General features: G+C 43.7%; 1 protein-coding gene across 1 annotated transcript in view; it reads left to right on the top strand.

The window, feature by feature from the left end:
• The window catches only part of LOC135518970 (calcitonin gene-related peptide type 1 receptor-like), a 51481-nt gene that overhangs the window by 16176 nt on the left and 16211 nt on the right, over nt 1–19094 (top strand). Inside the window, exons 2-3 of the mRNA XM_064943957.1 lie at nt 16224–16349; nt 18783–18936. Of these exons, the coding sequence (XP_064800029.1) occupies nt 16275–16349; nt 18783–18936 (229 nt within the window). The 5' untranslated portion in view covers nt 16224–16274. The remainder of the gene's footprint in view (nt 1–16223; nt 16350–18782; nt 18937–19094) is intronic.

Raw genomic sequence — 19094 nt, forward strand, 5'->3', positions numbered from 1 at the left:
CTAAAGGCCCAATATGTAATGGTATCCCATTAGAAGCTATGATAAAGGGCTAAAGGCCCAGTATGTAATGGTATCCCATTAGAAGCTATGATAAAGGGCAAAGGCCCACTATGTAATGGTATCCCATTAGAAGCTATGATAAAGGGCTAAAGGCTGACCGCTCTGGAGCATGTACTTTGCTCCGTTCATCTTTCCCTTGATCCTGACTAGTCTCCTTGTTCCTGCTGCTGAAAAACATCCCCACGGCATGATGGCACAACCACCATGCTTCACTGTAGGGATATAATAATAACTGTATTATATAATTGGAGAACCTGGTTCCATGTTTCCTCCAGACGTGACAGTTGGCATTCAGGCCAAAGAATTCAATCTTGGTTTCATCAGACCAGAGAATCTTGTTTCTCATGGTCTGAGAGTCCTTTAGGTGCCTTTTGATACACTCCAAGCGGGCTTTCATGTGCCTTTTACTGAGGAGTGGCTTCCGTCTCACCACTCTACCATAAAGGCCTGATTGGTGGAGCGCTGCAGAGATGGTTGTCCTTTTGGAAGGTTCTCCTAGCTCCACAGAGGAACTCTATAGCTCTGTCAGAGTGACCATCAGCTTCTAGTTCACCTCCCTGACCAAGGTCCCTCCCCGATTGCTCAGTTTGGCCAGGCGGCCAGCTCTAGGAAGAGTCTTGGTGGTTCCAAACTTCTTCCTTTTAAGAATGATGGAAGCCACTGTGTTCTTGTGGACCTTCAATACTGCAGAAATGTTTTGGTACCCTTCCCCAGATCTGTGCCCCGACACAATCCTGTCTCGGAGCTCCATGGACAATTGTTTCGACCTCATGGCTTGGTTTTTGCTCTGATATGCACTGTCAACTGTGGGACCTTAAATAGACAGGTGTGTCTTTCCAAATCATGTCCAGTCAATTGAATTTACCACAGGTGGACTTCAATCAAGTTGTGGAAACATCTCAAGCATGATCAATGTAAACAGGATGTACCTGAGCTCAATTTTGGGCGGCGGGGTAGCCTAGTGGTTAGAGCGTTGGCCTAGTAACTGGAAGGTTGTGAGTTCAAGCCCCCGAGCTGACAAGGTACAAATCTGTCGTCCTGCCCCTGAACAGGCAGTTAACCCACTGTTCCCAGGCCGTCATTGAAAAGAAGAATGTGTTCTTAACTGACTTGCCTGGTTAAATAAAGATGAAATACATTTCTAGTCTCATAGCAAAGAGTCTAAATACTTATGTAAATAAGGTATTTCTGTTTTTATGTGTAATATATTGGCAAACATTTCTAAAAAACCTGTTTTTGCTTTGTCGGTATTGGGTATTGTGTGTAGATTGATGTATTAAATCCATTTTAGAATAAGACTGTCATTTAATAAAATGTAGAAAAAGTAAAAGGGTCTGAATACTTTCCGAATGCACTGTATACCCCTGTATTGATACCTCTGTATTCTACAGATGTTTTTTCTCCTCTGTGCAACATAGCAAACCTTTGAAACCAGATTATTTCCCATGAGTGTCCTCTGTGTGTGTGTGTGTGTGTGTGTGTGTGTGTGTGTGTGTGTGTGTGTGTGTGTGTGTGTGTGTGTGTGTGTGTGTGTGTGTGTGTGTGTGTGTGTGTGTGTGTGTGTGTGTGTGTGTGTGTGTATGTTTTCTTTTCTTTGGTTTTTCCCCTTGTTTTGGTTTTTCCCTTTGTTTTCGGAGTTTCCCCTTGTTTTTCCTATTCGCCTGGTAAACAAATTATATAATTACACATTGCTTTGTTCAAGGATGACATGACATTGAAGGCAGAAAACCAAAGTGGTGGGAATAAGTGTTGTACTTTGTTTTCAGGCAAACATTTCAGTAAAAAAAATAATAATAAGAATAATTAAGAAATATAGTTAATGTTGTCGCTTGAGTAATTTAAGTTTGTCTTCTCCAAGGCATTACATGTACATGTCATAGAAAATTAAACTTAGTTTAGTCTACAATGACAACTTTGTCTGTATGGCTGAAATACAAGATGTCAGGCTCTGTCAAATTACATTGCTTTAAATCTCAGAATATTGTTGCTGTATACCTGGATGTTGAAGTATGATTACAAGTAGATACTGACCCGTATTTCTGGTATTTTTTCTAACTGGCATTTCCATTTCTTACTGTCCTGACCGTCCTGTCCGTCCTGTCTGCTCTTACTGTCCTGACTGTCTTTACCATCTTGTCTGTTCTTACTGTCCTGACTGTCCTGACTGTCCTGTCTGCTCTTACTGTCCTGACTGTCTTTACCATCCTGTCTGTTCTTACTGTCCTGACTGTCCTGACTGTCCTGACCATCCTGTCTGTTCTTACTGTCCTGACTGTTCTTACTGTCCTGACCATTCTGACTGTCCTGTCTGCTCTTACTGTCCTGACCATCCTGACTGTCCTGTCTGCTCTTACTGTCCTGACTGTCTTTACCATCCTGTCTGTTCTTACTGTCCTGACTGTCCTGACTGTCCTGACCATCCTGTCTGTTCTTACTGTCCTGACTGTTCTTACTGTCCTGACCATTCTGACTGTCCTGTCTGCTCTTACTGTCCTGACCATTCTGACTGTCCTGTCTGCTCTTACTGTCCTGACTGTCTTTACCATCCTGTCTGTTCTTACTGTCCTGACTGTCCTGACTGTCCTGACTATCCTGTCTGTTCTTACTGTCCTGACTGTTCTTACTGTCCTGACCATTCTGACTGTCCTGTCTGCTCTTACTGTCCTGACCATTCTGACTGTCCTGTCTGCTCTTACTGTCCTGACTGTCTTTACCATCCTGTCTGTTCTTACTGTCCTGACTGTCCTGACTGTCCTGACTGTCCTGACCATCCTGTCTGCTCTTACTGTCCTGACTGTCCTGACCATCCTGTCTGCTCTTACTGTCCTGACTGTCCTGACTGTCCTGACTGCTCTTACTGTCCTGACTGTCCTGACCATCCTGTCTGCTCTTACTGTCCTGACTGTCCTGACTGTCCTGACTGTCCTGACCATCCTGTCTGCTCTTACTGTCCTGACTGTCCTGACCATCCTGTCTGCTCTTACTGTCCTGACTGTCCTGACTGTCCTGACTGTCCTGACCATCCTGTCTGCTCTTACTGTCCTGACTGTCCTGACCATCCTGTCTGCTCTTACTGTCCTGACTGTCCTGACCATCCTGTCTGTTCTTACTGTCCTGACCATTCTTACTATCCTGACCATCCTGACTGTCCTGTCTGTTCTTACTGTCCTGACTGTCTTTACCATCCTGTCTGCTCTTACTGTCCTGACTGTCCTGACCATCCTGTCTGTTCTTACTGTCCTGACCATTCTTACTATCCTGACCATCCTGACTGTCCTGTCTGTTCTTACTGTCCTGACTGTCTTTACCATCCTGTCTGCTCTTACTGTCCTGACTGTTTTTACCATCCTGTCTGCTCTTACTGTCTTGACTGTCTTTACCATCCTGTCTGTTCTTACTGTCCTGACCATCCTGACTGTCCTGTCTGCTCTTACTGTCCTGACCATTCTGACTGTCCTGTCTGCTCTTACTGTCCTGACCATTCTGACTGTCCTGTCTGCTCTTACTATCCTGACCATCCTGACTGTCCTGTCTGCTCTTACTGTCCTGACTGTCTTTACCATCCTGTCTGTTCTTACTGTCCTGACCGTCCTGACTGTCCTGTCTGTTCTTACTGTCCTGACTGTCCTGACCATCCTGACTGTCCTGACTGTTCTTACTGTCCTGACTGTCCTGACCGTCCTGACTGTCCTGTCTGTTCTTACTGTCCTGACTGTCTTTACCATCCTGTCTGCTCTTACTGTCCTGACTGTCTTTACCATCCTGTCTGCTCTTACTGTCCTGACTGTCCTGACCATCCTGTCTGTTCTTACTGTCCTGACCATTCTGACTGTCCTGTCTGCTCTTACTGTCCTGACCATCCTGACTGTCCTGTCTGCTCTTACTGTCCTGACTGTCTTTACCATCCTGTCTGTTCTTACTGTCCTGACCGTCCTGACCGTCCTGACTGTCCTGTCTGTTCTTACTGTCCTGACTGTTTTTACCATCCTGTCTGCTCTTACTGTCCTGACTGTCTTTACCATCCTGTCTGTTCTTACTGTCCTGACTGTCCTGACTCTCCTGACTGTCCTGACTGTCCTGACCGTCCTGTCTGTTCTTACTGTCCTGACTCTCCTGACCGTCCTGACTGTCCTGACTGTCATGACTGTCCTGACTGTCTTGACCGTCCTGACCATCCTGGCTCTCCTGACTGTCCAGGGCTGTCTCCTGACTGTCCTGATCGTCATGACTGCCCTTATTTTCCTGTCTGTCCTTACTTTGGTGAATGTCCTGACTGTTCTGTGCCTCATTTTGCTCTGGGCACAGTCCTGATACTTCAGCAAGGTACATTACATGGCACTTGATACGTTTGCACTTCAATCTCATCAACATTTCATAAACTCTCTAGTTTTAACCTTCAAAGGTCACTTGTGATTTGTCAAGTCTATTTCATGGAGGGAAAAAAACGAATAAACTTGTTTTCTCTTTACCCTTGCATTTTCTTACAGAAACAGAATTAGCATTTTTGTCAAGTCCATTAATACCATGTTTTTGTAATAACAGCATACTCTACCATTGTGTGTCCAATAGTCATTTAGCACCAGGGATACCTCCTTGAGACGTCCTCCTTCTCAACAAATGTCCGGAATGCCTTCATTGGCCTTGTCTTAGTTAGCCTTCTAGTGAGTTACACAATGGTGGATAGATTCTTGAGTGTGGATGCCAAGCTTTGGGAGGGTTGGCAAACCATCTGCAGGCGCTGTGGGAAGAGACAGAGGCTCGGCATCTGGGTGAGGAGGAAAGTGGGTATTAGGTCCTTCACTCCCGCTTACAGTGCCAATATGAAGCCTCTTTTCTTGCCCCGACAGAAGTGTTTGCTTTATACTGCATGCCTCTGTGTTTATCTGCTCTTTTCCTCAACTGGGTCAGATTTTCTTTCTATATGATAGTTGTTTAATCATAACATTCATGCCTAACACGTTTGGTTACTTGCGTGTCCACTTGTAAAACGTCTCGTTCCTAGAGTCTGTGTGGGTTTTTTATTGTTTTCCCTGACATCTGGTAGTGCCCAAGGCAAACTATGATCCAGCATGATGAGGCCCATCCGTTCTGTCCTGCTAAAATGGATGCCGCCTGAGATGTGAGGCCAGGAACATCCATGATCATATATATGGTAGGGATGCCACAGAGTTATTAGTGCACAACCCAGAAGACATGTCAATAATGTACCTAGAAGGTTCTGAGAACATGGCAGAACATTTTCTTGTTTGGCCCTCTGCTTCTGAGTTGGTTGTTAAAAATTGTTCTGAGACAATGTTCCCTAAATGTAGTCAGGTTTCTTGAAGAAATTAAGCTCACCATATATTATTGGATGCACATGCATACACTAACATATATACTGTATATATTTTTTTAACTAGGCTAGTCAGTTCAGAACAAATTCTAATTTTCAATGATGGCCTAAGAACAGTGGGTTAACTGCCTGTTCAGGGGCTGAATGACAGATTTGTACCTTGTCAGCTCAGGGATTTGAACTTGCAACCTTTTGGTTGCTAGTCCACCACTTTAACCACTAGGCTACCCTGCCCTCCTAGGGCATGTACATTGTTCATTAAAATAACATTAAATTGATCAGAAATACAGTGTTGACATTGTTAATGTTGTAAATGACTATTGTAGCTGGAAACAGCTGATGTTTAATGGAATATCTACATTGGCGTACAGATGCCCGTTATCAGCAACCATCACTCCTGTGTTCCAATGGCACATTGTGTTTATCATTTTAAAAGGCTCATTAGAGGATCATTAGAGGATCATTAGAAAACATTTGATCAATTATGTTAGCACAGCTGAAAACTGTTGTCCTGATTAAAGAAGCAATAAAACTGGCCTTCTTTACACTAGTTGAGTATCTGGAGCATCAGCATTTGTAGGTTCGATTACAGGCTCAAAATGGCTAGAAACAAATAACTTTTTTCTGAAACTCGTCAGTCTATTCTTGTTCTGAGAAATGAAGGCTATTCCATGAGAGAAAATGCCAAGAAACTGAAGATCTCGTACAACGCTGTGTTCTACTCCCTTCACAGAACAGCACAAACTGTCTCTAACCAGAATATAAAGAGGATTGGGAGGCCCAGTTGCACAACTGAGCAAGAGGACAAGTACATTAGAATGTCTAGTTTGAGAAACAGACACCTCACAAATCCTCAACTGGCAGCTTCATTAAATAGTACCCGTAAAAAACAGCAGTCTCAATGTCAACAGTGAAGAGGCGACTCCGGGATGTTGGCCTTCTAGGCAGAGATGCAAAGAAAAAGCCACATCTCAGACTGGACAATAAAAATAAAATATTAAGATGGGCAAATGAACACAGTCACTGGAGAGAGGAACTCTGCCTAGAAGGCCAGCATCCCATAGTAGACTCTTCAGTGTTCACGTTGAGACTGGTGTTTAACAATGTCTACACTGTATTTCTGATCAATTTGATGTTATTTTAATGGATGAAAAATGTGCTTTTCTATCAAAAACAAGGACATTTCTAAGTGATCCCAAACACACATACTCATTCAAGGGTTTTTCTTAATTTGTACTATTTTCTACATTGTAGAATAATATTGAAGACATCAAAACTATGTATGAAACACATATGGTAACCAAAAAAGTGTTCTTCAAAGTAGCCTTGATGACAGCTTTGCACGCTCTTCTTGGCATTCTCTCAACCAGCTTCACGAGGTAGTCACCTAGAATGCATTTCACTTAACAGGTGTGCCTTGTTGTAAGTTAATTTGTGGCATTTCTTTCCTTCTTAATGCATTTGAGACAATCCGTTGTGTTGTGACAAGGTAGGGGTGATCTTTGGTTCCGACCAGAGACATTCTAGGAACCAAAGGTCGTTACCCATCAAGAGACATTCTACCCAAGTTCCCCATAGCTGCTAGACAGAGTTCAATATATTTAATAATGACATACAGATGGGTCTAACAAAAAATAGTCTTTGAATGGTGTTTCGTTGAATGCATTCCCTTGACATTAACATAGGGCTTCTTAGCAGGTCTTAAAAGCAGCATATGCAAATAAACACAGGCCAGCTGGATAATATGAACTGCTCTCCATAAAGTTGGATTCAAATTCATTCAAACACATCATCTACCACCTGCAATCCTTATGTCGGGTCCTCAGAAAAGTGTTTCATGGTCGCAGCTGGTAATGCCTGTGCACTCAACCACCTGTTGCCTTGAATTACGGTATCTCGTGTAGGAAAGAGTGCCGTACGTCATTCACCTGCACACCATTAGGAGAAAATGAAAAAAACCTTTTCATCAAAGTCCTTGCTTGTGTCAAAGATAAGGTGCCACTTCTCTTGGTACTGCTGTGAAGGAAAACCTGATAAAACAACTCTACTAAGCTTCTCCAATAAGTAGCTTTTTTTTCCTGGCCCTGTATTCATAACATTTCTCAGAGTAGGAGTGCCGATCTCGGTTAAGTTTAGCCTTTTAGCTGATAATAAATTAACTGTGGTGTCCTAATCCTAAATCTGCACTCCGTCTCTGAGGCTCTTTATGAATACAGGCCCAGGAGTAGGTTTACTCTGGGCTACTCTGGGTTATGTCAGACCTAAATGCAACCAGAAGCCCGTCAGTCCTCCCCTCGTTCCCATGTGACATCTGCCACTAGTTTAATGTTTAAAAGCTGCATGTTGACTGCAGCACTGACCAATGAGACCTCCTCCCTCTCTCCCCAACGATCCTTCCTACACAGTTGTTGAACTCAATGTTAAAACTTGTGAATCGTAAAGTCATTTGAAATATGTGAAGCATAAAATACACCCACCTGTAGTGAATACTGCACGATTTCACAAAGAAAGATAAACAACTAACGATATTTTGCCAGCAGTGTTTTTGTTCATATGTACACACACAGCTCTTATCTAGGTGCTCCAGTTGCCATTTTACTATTTGAATTTCTTAAACAGTATTGGGAATTATGTAAGCATTTGATCTGGCCAATGTATATGTTTGTGTCCTTGCGATTGGTCTATGTTTTGTGTGCTATTGACCAATAAATGTAATCGCAGCGGCTCATATTGTGAGAAAAAGAGCGCAATGTTTGAGAGTTTTCTAAATTGTGAAATAAATGCATTTTCTAAAAGCCATTCAAGAGGAACTTGTAAAGGATGGGGCGTAAACATCCTGTGAGGGTAGTAGGATGTTTACAACACGCAACCGTATTGACGGACAATGGAGTTGATAAGCAAAGGCTACTCGCTCGCTGGATCTTTCCTTTGTTTGCTTCTGGCGGCGGGCAAGAACTCACAGCTTTTCTGAATATTTCTCAGGGAACTCACTGGGCCTTTAGATGTAGAAGAAGTAAGGTTGTTTCATGACAAAGTCTCCGTGACTAACCTCTTTCCTGGCCTACTACTCTGACGTACGTACTGTACAAGACAAACATAAATAAGTAGATAAATAACCAACCCGATACTTGCTGAGGCCCTTCCCTGTGGGCCGCGTTTCAGACAGAAAATACATCCTGTTGTAGCTAAAGTGGATTGAAAGGACACGATTGGATACTCCACGCGATTAAATCATCTTTACTGTTTAATTTTATTACAATAGAATTGATTCTGCAATGAACATTTCACCCTATTTAATACATCCTGGCAACTTTGAGAAAAAAAACTTCATATCGGAGTTGTCTCAAGATGGCTATGCATATTTATGGCATGAGGCTCGTAGCATAGTATCTCTCTATTTTGAATTCAGGCGGTTGACATCAACAACACTCATCGAACATTCTAAAAAAGGATTACAATAATGAGATGTATCCACCAATCCAAAGAAAGGATAGGCGGGAGCTAGACAGCCCATTGTTAGGGCGGAGAGACATGTATCTTATATACAGTATATACATAATCTTTGTATTCCTCCATTTGTCTTATAGTGTGCAGCGCCAGACATAGGGTATTGTAGTCCATGGCAACATGATTCATGGGAAGGGTTGGGTGGTCCTCCTAAAGCACTTTAACAGCTACTTATACCTGTGGGTTGTACTTGTACTTTTAGATGTACTATAAACATTAAATCATTCTGAAAATATATTCCTCATCTCAATCTTGAAAAATCCTTTCAATGTCTTACACAATGTGATATATCGTTAGGATTGTTAAAGTCATGGTTATTCGTCTTGAAAATATGCAACAATTTAAGATATTTAGTGAATGTCCAGATTACAAAAACAATGAAATGGGAATGGCTTTTGCAGATATTGTCTATCACAGTAAAAAGTTTCACAGCCACTTTTCACATAGAGCTAAGTATTTCTCTATTGGTATCTTAAGATGGTTTGCTGATTAGATAACACATTTCTACAAACCTCTCGGTCGATACCCCAGCGGGCAAAACTGGTTGACTTAATTTTAATCAGTTTTTGCCAAGTTTTACCCACTGGGATGTGTATCATGAAGTAGCACTGCATATCTAAATCCTATCCAGATAAACCATGTATGAATTCTGTAATATGTTTTAAGTTGTCATTGGACAGATCCATCGTTCATTGTAATCTCAGTTTGTAAAAGGCTGGAGTCAGCCACTCCAGTACAGCTGGGGGATTTGGCAGTGAGGACCGTTAGCTTGTGACAGTACAGCTGGGGGATTTGGCAGCGAGGACCGTTAGCTTGTGACAGTACACCTGGGGGATTTGGCAGCGAGGACCGTTAGCTTGTGACAGTACAGCTGGGGGATTTGGCAGCGAGGACCGTTAGCTTGTGACAGTACAGCTGGGGGATTTGGCAGCGAGGACCGTTAGCTTGTGACAGTACAGCTGGGGGATTTGGCAGCGAGGACCGTTAGCTTGTGACAGTACAGCTGGGGGATTTGGCAGCGAGGACCGTTAGCTTGTGACAGTACAGCTGGGGGATTTGGCAGCGAGGACCGTTAGCTTGTGACAGTACAGCTGGGGGATTTGGCAGCGAGGACCGTTAGCTTGTGACAGTACAGCTGGGGGATTTGGCAGCGAGGACCGTTAGCTTGTGACAGTACAGCTGGGGGATTTGGCAGCGAGGACCGTTAGCTTGTGACAGTACACCTGGGGGATTTGGCAGCGAGGACCGTTAGCTTGTGACAGTACAGCTGGGGGATTTGGCAGCGAGGACCGTTAGCTTGTGACAGTACAGCTGGGGGATTTGGCAGCGAGGACCGTTAGCTTGTGACAGTACACCTGGGGGATTTGGCAGCGAGGACCGTTAGCTTGTGACAGTACAGCTGGGGGATTTGGCAGCGAGGACCGTTAGCTTGTGACAGTACAGCTGGGGGATTTGGCAGCGAGGACCGTTAGCTTGTGACAGTACAGCTGGGGGATTTGGCAGCGAGGACCGTTAGCTTGTGACAGTACAGCTGGGGGATTTGGCAGCGAGGACCGTTAGCTTGTGACAGTACAGCTGATCGTTTCCGGTCTGTTTCCAATTTGCACGTTGCCATAATGTTTTACAAATCCAGTTCCAGCGTTCCTCTGGTGTAATGGGGTTTTAACACAAAGCACACTTGGGAGGCTGGCATTCATTCCCCTGGCTTGGATCTAGATAGCATAGCACAGGATGAAGTGAAGTTACCCATGTTCATGATTGTTGGGCTTTGAGGCAGAGGTATGATGTAGGATCTTAATTTGAGCCAGTTTGCTACAGCAGGAAAAGAGTACTGCAGCAACTGGAAATGTGAATAATTAGGTGGATTATAATTCATGTGGGGACATTTTTGTGGGGGTTGATACATTTTTCGTAAGGGAAAATCAAGTCTGACATTTCAAAGTGGAAATGAGAAACTTCAGAATCCCTTTTAAACCTCAAATACACTATAAGTTTTACATTTCCTAGATTGCAGGAAAGTTCTGCAGGTTAGTGTTTTCTGTCATGAATGTTGTTCTGGAGGCAGCGCTGTAGGGTGGTCACTATCTAGCACAGCCACAAAGTCATAAAACCTGATGTTACACAATGCTAAACCCTAACCTTAACCCGATTGCAAAACTAATTCCTAAGCCTAATGTTAAATTGAGACCAAAAAGCTCATTATTTTTTTCATACATTTTTACAATTGGCCCTGTGGCCAATCTTGACTTTGCAGCTGGCCTATCTCGGAAGTCAGCTGTATCAATGTGTCAGAGGACACACTGTTCGAATGACAACCTGAGTCAGCCTGCAGGTGCCCAGCCATCCACAAGGAGTTGCTAGACCGCGATGAGCCAAGGAAAGCCCCATAGAAAGCCCCTGGCTAGACCAGTATGAACAACTGAGAGAGAAACACTGCTGTTTGTGTTCAGGAACTTCCAGCCAGGGGGCCTCCCTATGGGGCTCCCGGTCACGACCGGCTGTGATCGAACCCCAGGCAGGAGTGGCGCCTCAGCACTGCCTCAGAACGCTGCTCTACTCGGGAGGCCCCCCTGGCTGGATGTTCTTGAATACAAACAGTAATGTATTTCTCTCAGCTGTATTTCCTATTCTCCTGGCTCAATTGCCTTCCAGTTTAATTGAACTTGAAGAATAAAAATGTCCTACTCCTTTAGGCCATTAAGTGCCATTAAGTGTATTTCAGTTCACTTAACCCGTCCACTCAAGTAGCACAGCTCCTCTTCCATAAACATACATATTTAGCTAACATATTCTGTTATAACTGTTGTATACACAATGGAGGCTTATGTGTCAGGGAATGTTCTTCACTGCTATTTCAATAGTTACATCTGCTAACCGCTGTCCAAATAGCAACATTACTGCAATGATGTCAATGTTCAGCCGATGCATCATACGGAACTCTGACTCTGCAAACATGTCTGCATGTCTTGGTAATCAGCTGGATTATTGCTTGTAAGTGCTAGACCAGTATGAACAAATGTGAAAATGTATGCACTCACTAAATGTCTGCTAAATGGCGTTTGTGCAGAAATGTAGTCTTATCTTGGTCAATACGGCAACCACATTTGGCTAACAAGGAAATTCCCTCACCTTCCCTTGATTTTGAAAAGCAAACTTGTTCAACCTGAGGGGCATGTGCACATTTGAATTGTGTCTTCTGAACTATGCACCAGCCGTGCTGCAACCTCAAACCGTTACCATGCTGCTTTAAATGCGTAGTCTTCGGTGTCTCTTTCCAGACAAATTCCACAATACTCATATTAAAGGGACAATCTGTAACCTTTTCTGTCCAAAGTGTCAGGGCTACGCTTCTAAATCGTGATTCATATACATTAACGTCCAAGAGACTGGTGTTCGCATGCACCTGACAAAGACTTGTGTCAACTGTATGCATTGGGAATTTCAAAATGTAATGTTAATGCAATGCAAATACTTCAAAATACAAAGAGAGCAGTATAAAGACTTTTCTCAAAGATTGTGTGGACTAGCAAATGCTTTTTACTGTATATGTCTTCAGCCACAGTGTTGAGCTCTATACAAATACATTAGGACTACACCAAGATGAGAAAATGTACAAGAAAAATCCCTCCAAGTCAATCAAGTTTGAACATATTAGACATGAGGTGTTTCTTCACTGTCCCTATTGCCCTCTGTACATCCTCTAGGCCAATAAGAACGGTCCAATAAGATCTGAACTGGATTACATATGTATGCTCTGTTGCCTTAAGTAATGGTGATGGCACAGCACAGCCCACAGTTGCACTACGGAGCCCATGTGATGTCCGTGGTTGGGAATAATCTGAGGAGGGGGGACAAGAGCGCTCACTTCCTTTGGGAGTTCATTTGATTTAGGTAGAGAGCAAATGGGTGTATATCAGTGGAGGCTCCTCAGAGGAGGACCATCCTCTGCAGTGAATTTCATAAACATTTTAATTGTAAAGCATACGAAATATAATCACATGTCACCAAACAATTGATTAAAACACACTATCTGCAAAAAGTATCTACAGTAGCCTCAACAGCACTCTGTAGGGTAGCCCCATGGTGTAGCCGGGGGACAGCTAGCTTTTGTTTTCCTGTTGGTACACTGACTTCAATACAATACCTAGGAGGCTCATGGTTCTCACCCCCTTCCGTAAACTTACAAATTAATTTCTTCCAAAATGAAGGAGAAGCAAGAGAGAAAGAGAGAGTGTGTATATTTTTTCCACTTACTTAGCTAGCAAATGTAGCCAGCTAGTTTAGCCTACTGAAACACCCTGCTCAAACAGAGTGAAGCTATGTTAACTAACTGGCTATGACAGAGGGATGCTAAGTTAGCTAGCTGGCTATAACAGAGGGATGCTATGTTAGCTAGCTGGCTATGACAGAGGGATGCTATGTTAACTAGCTGGCTATAAGAGAGGGATGCTATGTTAGCTAGCTGGCTATGACAGAGGGATGCTATGTTAGCTAGCTGGCTATGACAGAGGGATGCTATGTTAACTAGCTGGCTATAACAGGGGATGCTGTGTTAACTAGCTGGCTATAACAGAGGGATGCTATGTTAACTGGCTGGCTATAACAGGGGGATGCTATGTTAACTAGCTGGCTATAACAGAGGATGCTATGTTAGCTAGCTGGCTATAACAGAGGGATGCTATGTTAACTAGCTGGCTATAACAGAGGGATGCTATGTTAGCTAGCTGGCTATAAGAGAGGGATGCTATGTTAACTAGCTGGCTATAACAGAGGGATGCTATGTTAGCTAGCTGGCTATAACAGAGGGATGCTATGTTAACTAGCTGGCTATAACAGAGGGATGCTATGTTAGCTAGCTGGCTATAAGAGAGGGATGCTATGTTAACTAGCTGGCTATAACAGAGGGATGCTATGTTAGCTAGCTGGCTATAACAGAGGGATGCTATGTTAACTAGCTGGCTATAAGAGAGGGATGCTATGTTAGCTAGCTGGCTATAACAGAGGGATGCTATGTTAACTAGCTGGCTATAACAGAGGGATGCTATGTTAGCTAGCTGGCTATAACAGAGGGATGCTATGTTAACTAGCTGGCTATAAGAGAGGGATGCTATGTTAGCTAGCTGGCTATAACAGAGGGATGCTATGTTAACTAGCTGGCTATAACAGAGGGATGCTAAGTTAGCTAGCTGGCTATAACAGAGGGATGCTATGTTAGCTAGCTGGCTATGACAGAGGGATGCTATGTTAACTAGCTGGCTATAAGAGAGGGATGCTATGTTAGCTAGCTGGCTATGACAGAGGGATGCTATGTTAGCTAGCTGGCTATGACAGAGGGATGCTATGTTAACTAGCTGGCTATAACAGGGGGATGCTGTGTTAACTAGCTGGCTATAACAGAGGGATGCTATGTTAACTGGCTGGCTATAACAGGGGGATGCTATGTTAACTAGCTGGCTATAACAGAGGGATGCTATGTTAGCTAGCTGGCTATAACAGAGGGATGCTATGTTAACTAGCTGGCTATAACAGAGGGATGCTATGTTAGCTAGCTGGCTATAAGAGAGGGATGCTATGTTAACTAGCTGGCTATAACAGAGGGATGCTATGTTAGCTAGCTGGCTATAACAGAGGGATGCTATGTTAACTAGCTGGCTATAACAGAGGGATGCTATGTTAGCTAGCTGGCTATAAGAGAGGGATGCTATGTTAACTAGCTGGCTATAACAGAGGGATGCTATGTTAGCTAGCTGGCTATAACAGAGGGATGCTATGTTAACTAGCTGGCTATAAGAGAGGGATGCTATGTTAGCTAGCTGGCTATAACAGAGGGATGCTATGTTAACTAGCTGGCTATAACAGAGGGATGCTATGTTAGCTAGCTGGCTATAACAGAGGGATGCTATGTTAGCTAGCTGGCTATAACAGAGGGATGCTATGTTAGCTAGCTGGCTATGACTATCCAACACAACACTGGAACTCTTCCAAGTCAAGCTTTTTGGGTTGACTATTTTTTTGCCCCTGGGGCCTGCCGGTGTAACTGCTTACTGACGGTACATTGTAACGTTACTGCATGATTGTAGCGGGTTTACTAACGTCTTAGTTCTATTAGCTTTGCTGACTATGACGTTACTTTAGCTAATAATGTTGACAACTATGTAGGCAGCGTGTAGCTGTTTGGCTTGGAAAGTGTTTTTCGCCTGGTCACATACAGCTGATGTGTATTGAAGTTCACAAGCAAAGGGAAGAGGTGAGAGGCGAGCGCATAGATGTGAGAAGGAATACAACGGCAGCGGTGAAGGAGGAATGGAAATGTAATGGTGTTAATTGCTGTGATATTCATGTTAAATGAATGCCCTTTTAAGAGCACAAAATAGTTATGAGCTGAGGGAGAGAGAACCAGGATGGAGTTTTGGGTTGAGGGAGGGAGAACCAGAGAGAGAAACAGGATAGAGATATGGGCTGAGGGAGAGAGAACCAGATTGAGAAACAGGATAGAGTTATGGGCTGAGGGAGGGAGAACCAGATTGAGAAGAATGATAAAGAGAACCAGATTGAGAAACAGGATAGAGTTTTTATTTTACTAGGTAAGTCAGTTAAGAACAAATTCTTATTTTCAATGACGGCCCAGGAATGGTGGGTTAACTGCCTGTTCAGGGGCAAAACGATAGATTTGTACATTGTCAGCTCGGGGATTTGAACTTGCAACCCTTCGGTGACTAGTTCAACACTCTAACCACTAGGCGACCCTGCCGCCCCACTTGGTACACTACCTCCCGTCCCTGTCTGTGTGTTTTGTATGCTGTGTGTGCGTGCGTATGTCACTTTGTACCCATTAGCGATAATGCTAATGATAACCATCTCCTGGTAGATAGAAAGGCTTTCCCAAAAATCTTCTCAATTAAATGTTAACTACAAAGTAGCCTGTGCCTTCCTGCTAGAATAATATCATGATTATTTGCATCGACCCAGTGGCTATTTGTTTTGCAAACTCTGCAATCAGATGAGCCCCACAGAAACGCAGCTAACCAAACAACAGTCTCTGGGTGGTGCCCAGTTGAGTTAAAGGGTAACTACATCCAGAATTCAACAATTTTACGATTTTTTCAGACCTCAAAATGGGTCTCCTGATGTGTTTTTAGCATTGATGTGGACTTAGAACATCCGAATGTTGTTGTTATTATACAAATAAATTGTGATTTTTGTGAGAGAAAACCTGAAAATACTGGGAAACCCTGTCCAAACCCTCTTCTTACTAAGAAACAGTTAATGGTGTAAATGACAATGTAAGTCTGTGTTTCAATGGCCTTTTTCTCCCTTTCAACAGATCGATAGTCATTAAAGAGGGAGAAATAACCAGAAGAGTGGATTGTTTGATATGCCAAAAAAGAAGATGGATTGTTTTGGGTACTGTTGGATGGTCATCTGTCTCCTACTGGGCACTGCTACTGAGGCAAGAGTTAACTTTCTTTACTCTGTATCTCTATCTGTCGCTCTCTCTGTCACACACACACACACACACACACACACACACACACACACACACACACACACACACACACACACACACACACACACACACACACACACACACACACACAAATGCAGGACCATATTGTCTACTGTGTCAGTGGGGGGATTCATACACTGTATAACATGTGTGCCATGTTAATACTCTGCTCAGTAGTACAACACCATGGTTGTTTGGGAGCATTAATTGGTGTATGTATCCTTTCTCGCTCTAGTGATTTCTTTATGTGGAAAATCTAAATAACTTTGGTGAATGAACATTTATATTGATGAGTAATCAATAAGGTGCCTGTATAATTAGTAAGTGGTCAATATAATAATATATAGGTCAGGACACTGGCAGACTGATCTAGAACAAAAATATCAGACAGCAGAAAATCCATTGAATACAAAAGCAGTGTACTTTATTTAACCAGGCAAGTCAGCTAAGAACAGGGGCAGAATGACAGATTTTTACCTTGTCAGCTCAAGGATTTGATCTTGCAACCTTTGGGTTACCGGCCCAACGCTCTATCCACTAGGCTACCTGCCAGCCCATGCTATGTTATACACTGCTCAAAAAAATAAAGGGAACACTTAAACAACACACTGTAACTCCAAGTCAATCACACTTCTGTGAAATCAAACTGTCCACTTAGGAAGCAACACTGATTGACAATACATTTCACATGCTGTTGTGCAAGTGGAATAGACAACAGTTAGAAATTATAGGCAATTAGCAAGACACCCCCAATAAAGGAGTGGTTCTGCAGGTGATAACCACAGACCACTTCTCAGTTCCTATGCTTCCTGGCTGATGTTTTGGTCACTTTTGAATGCTGGCGGTGTTTTCACTCTAGTGGTAGCATGAGACGGAGTCTACAACCCACACAAGTGGCTCAGGTAGTGCAGCTCATCCAGGATGGCACATCAATGCGAGCTGTGGCAAGAAGGTTTGCTGTGTCTGTCAGCGTAGGGTCCAGAGCATGGAGGCGCTACCAGGAGACAGGCCAGTACATCAGGAGATGTGGAGGAGGCCGTAGGAGGGCAACAACCCAGCAGCAGGACCGCTACCTCTGCCTTTCTGCAAGGAGGAGCAGGAGGAGCACTGCCAGAGCCCTGCAAAATGACCTCCGGCAGGCCACAAATGTGCATGTGTCTGCTCAAACGGTCAGAAACAGACTCCATGAGGGTGGTATGAGGGCCCAACGTCCACAGGTGGGGGTAGTGCTTACAGCCCAACACCGTGCAGGACGTTTGGCATTTGCCAGAGAACACCAAGATTGGCAAATTCGCCACTGGCGCCCTGTGCTCTTCACAGATGAAAGCAGGTTCACACTGAGCACATGTGACAGACGTGACAGTCTGGAGACGCCGTGGAGAACGTTCTGCTGCCTGCAACATCCTCCAGCATGACCGGTTTGGCGATGGGTCAGTCATGGTGTGGGGTGGCATTTCTTTGGGGGGCCGCACAGCTCTCCACGTGCTCACCAGAGGTAGCCTGACTGCCATTAGGTACCGAGATGAGATCCTCAGACCCTTTGTGAGACCATATGCTGGTGCGGTTGGCCCTGCTTCCTCCTAATGCAAGACAATGCTAGACCTCATGTGGCTGGAGTGTGTCAGCAGTTCCTGCAAGAGGAAGGCATTGATGCTATGGACTGGCCCGCCCGTTCCCCAGAGCTGAATCCAATTGAGCACATCTGGGACATCATGTCTCGCTCCATCCACCAATGCCACGTTGCACCACAGACTGTCCAGGAGTTGGCGGATGCTTTAGTCCAGGTCTGGGAGGAGATCCCTCAGGAGAGCCTCCGCCACCTCATCAGGAGCATGCCCAGGCGTTGTAGGGAGGTCATACAGGCACGTGGAGGCCACACACACTACTGAGCCTCATTTTGACTTGTTTTAAGGACATTACATCAAAGTTGGATCAGCCTGTAGTGTGGTTTTCCACTTTAATTTTGAGTGACTCCAAATCCAGACCTCCATGGGTTCATAAATTTGATTTCCATTGATCATTTTTGCGTGATTTTCTTTGTCAGCACATTCAACTATGTAAAGAAAAAGTATTTCATTAGAATATTTCATTCATTCAGATCTAGGATGTGTTGTTTTAGTGTTCCCTTTATTTTTTTAAGCAGTGTAGTATGGTATGGTATGTTATGCTATGTGTTATGGTATGTGATGTGATGCTATGTGTTATGGTATGGTATGTGATGCTATGTGTTATGGTATTCTGATGTGATGCTATCTGTTATGGTATGTGATGTGATGCTATGTGTTATGGTATGTGATGTGATGCTATGTGTTATGGTATGTGATGTGATGCTATGTGTTATGGTATGGTATGTGATGTTATGGGTTCTCCTTGCAGATCTTAGTTGCGGCGAGCCCAGAGGTGAACAGTACCCAGCAGCACCTACAGCTGAATGTCTACCACGATATAGGACTCACCAGGAACAAGATTGTGACAGCCCAGTTCGAGTGCTACCAGAAAATCATGAAGGATAACGACCACAACAAAATAGGTAACAAAAACAACAGATATTACCTGCTTTCAGGAAAAATATTTGCCAAACGCCAAAAATTAATGGTTATTGGCTACATCTTCAGCCCATTAGGTACGATAACTTGATTACTGAGTGCATGAGTTTGAATCCTAAGTGGGATCGATTCATGTTGCATA

The sequence above is a fragment of the Oncorhynchus masou genome, chromosome 29 (assembly GCF_036934945.1).
Source record: "Oncorhynchus masou masou isolate Uvic2021 chromosome 29, UVic_Omas_1.1, whole genome shotgun sequence".
NCBI classification, from domain to species: Eukaryota; Metazoa; Chordata; class Actinopteri; order Salmoniformes; family Salmonidae; genus Oncorhynchus; species Oncorhynchus masou.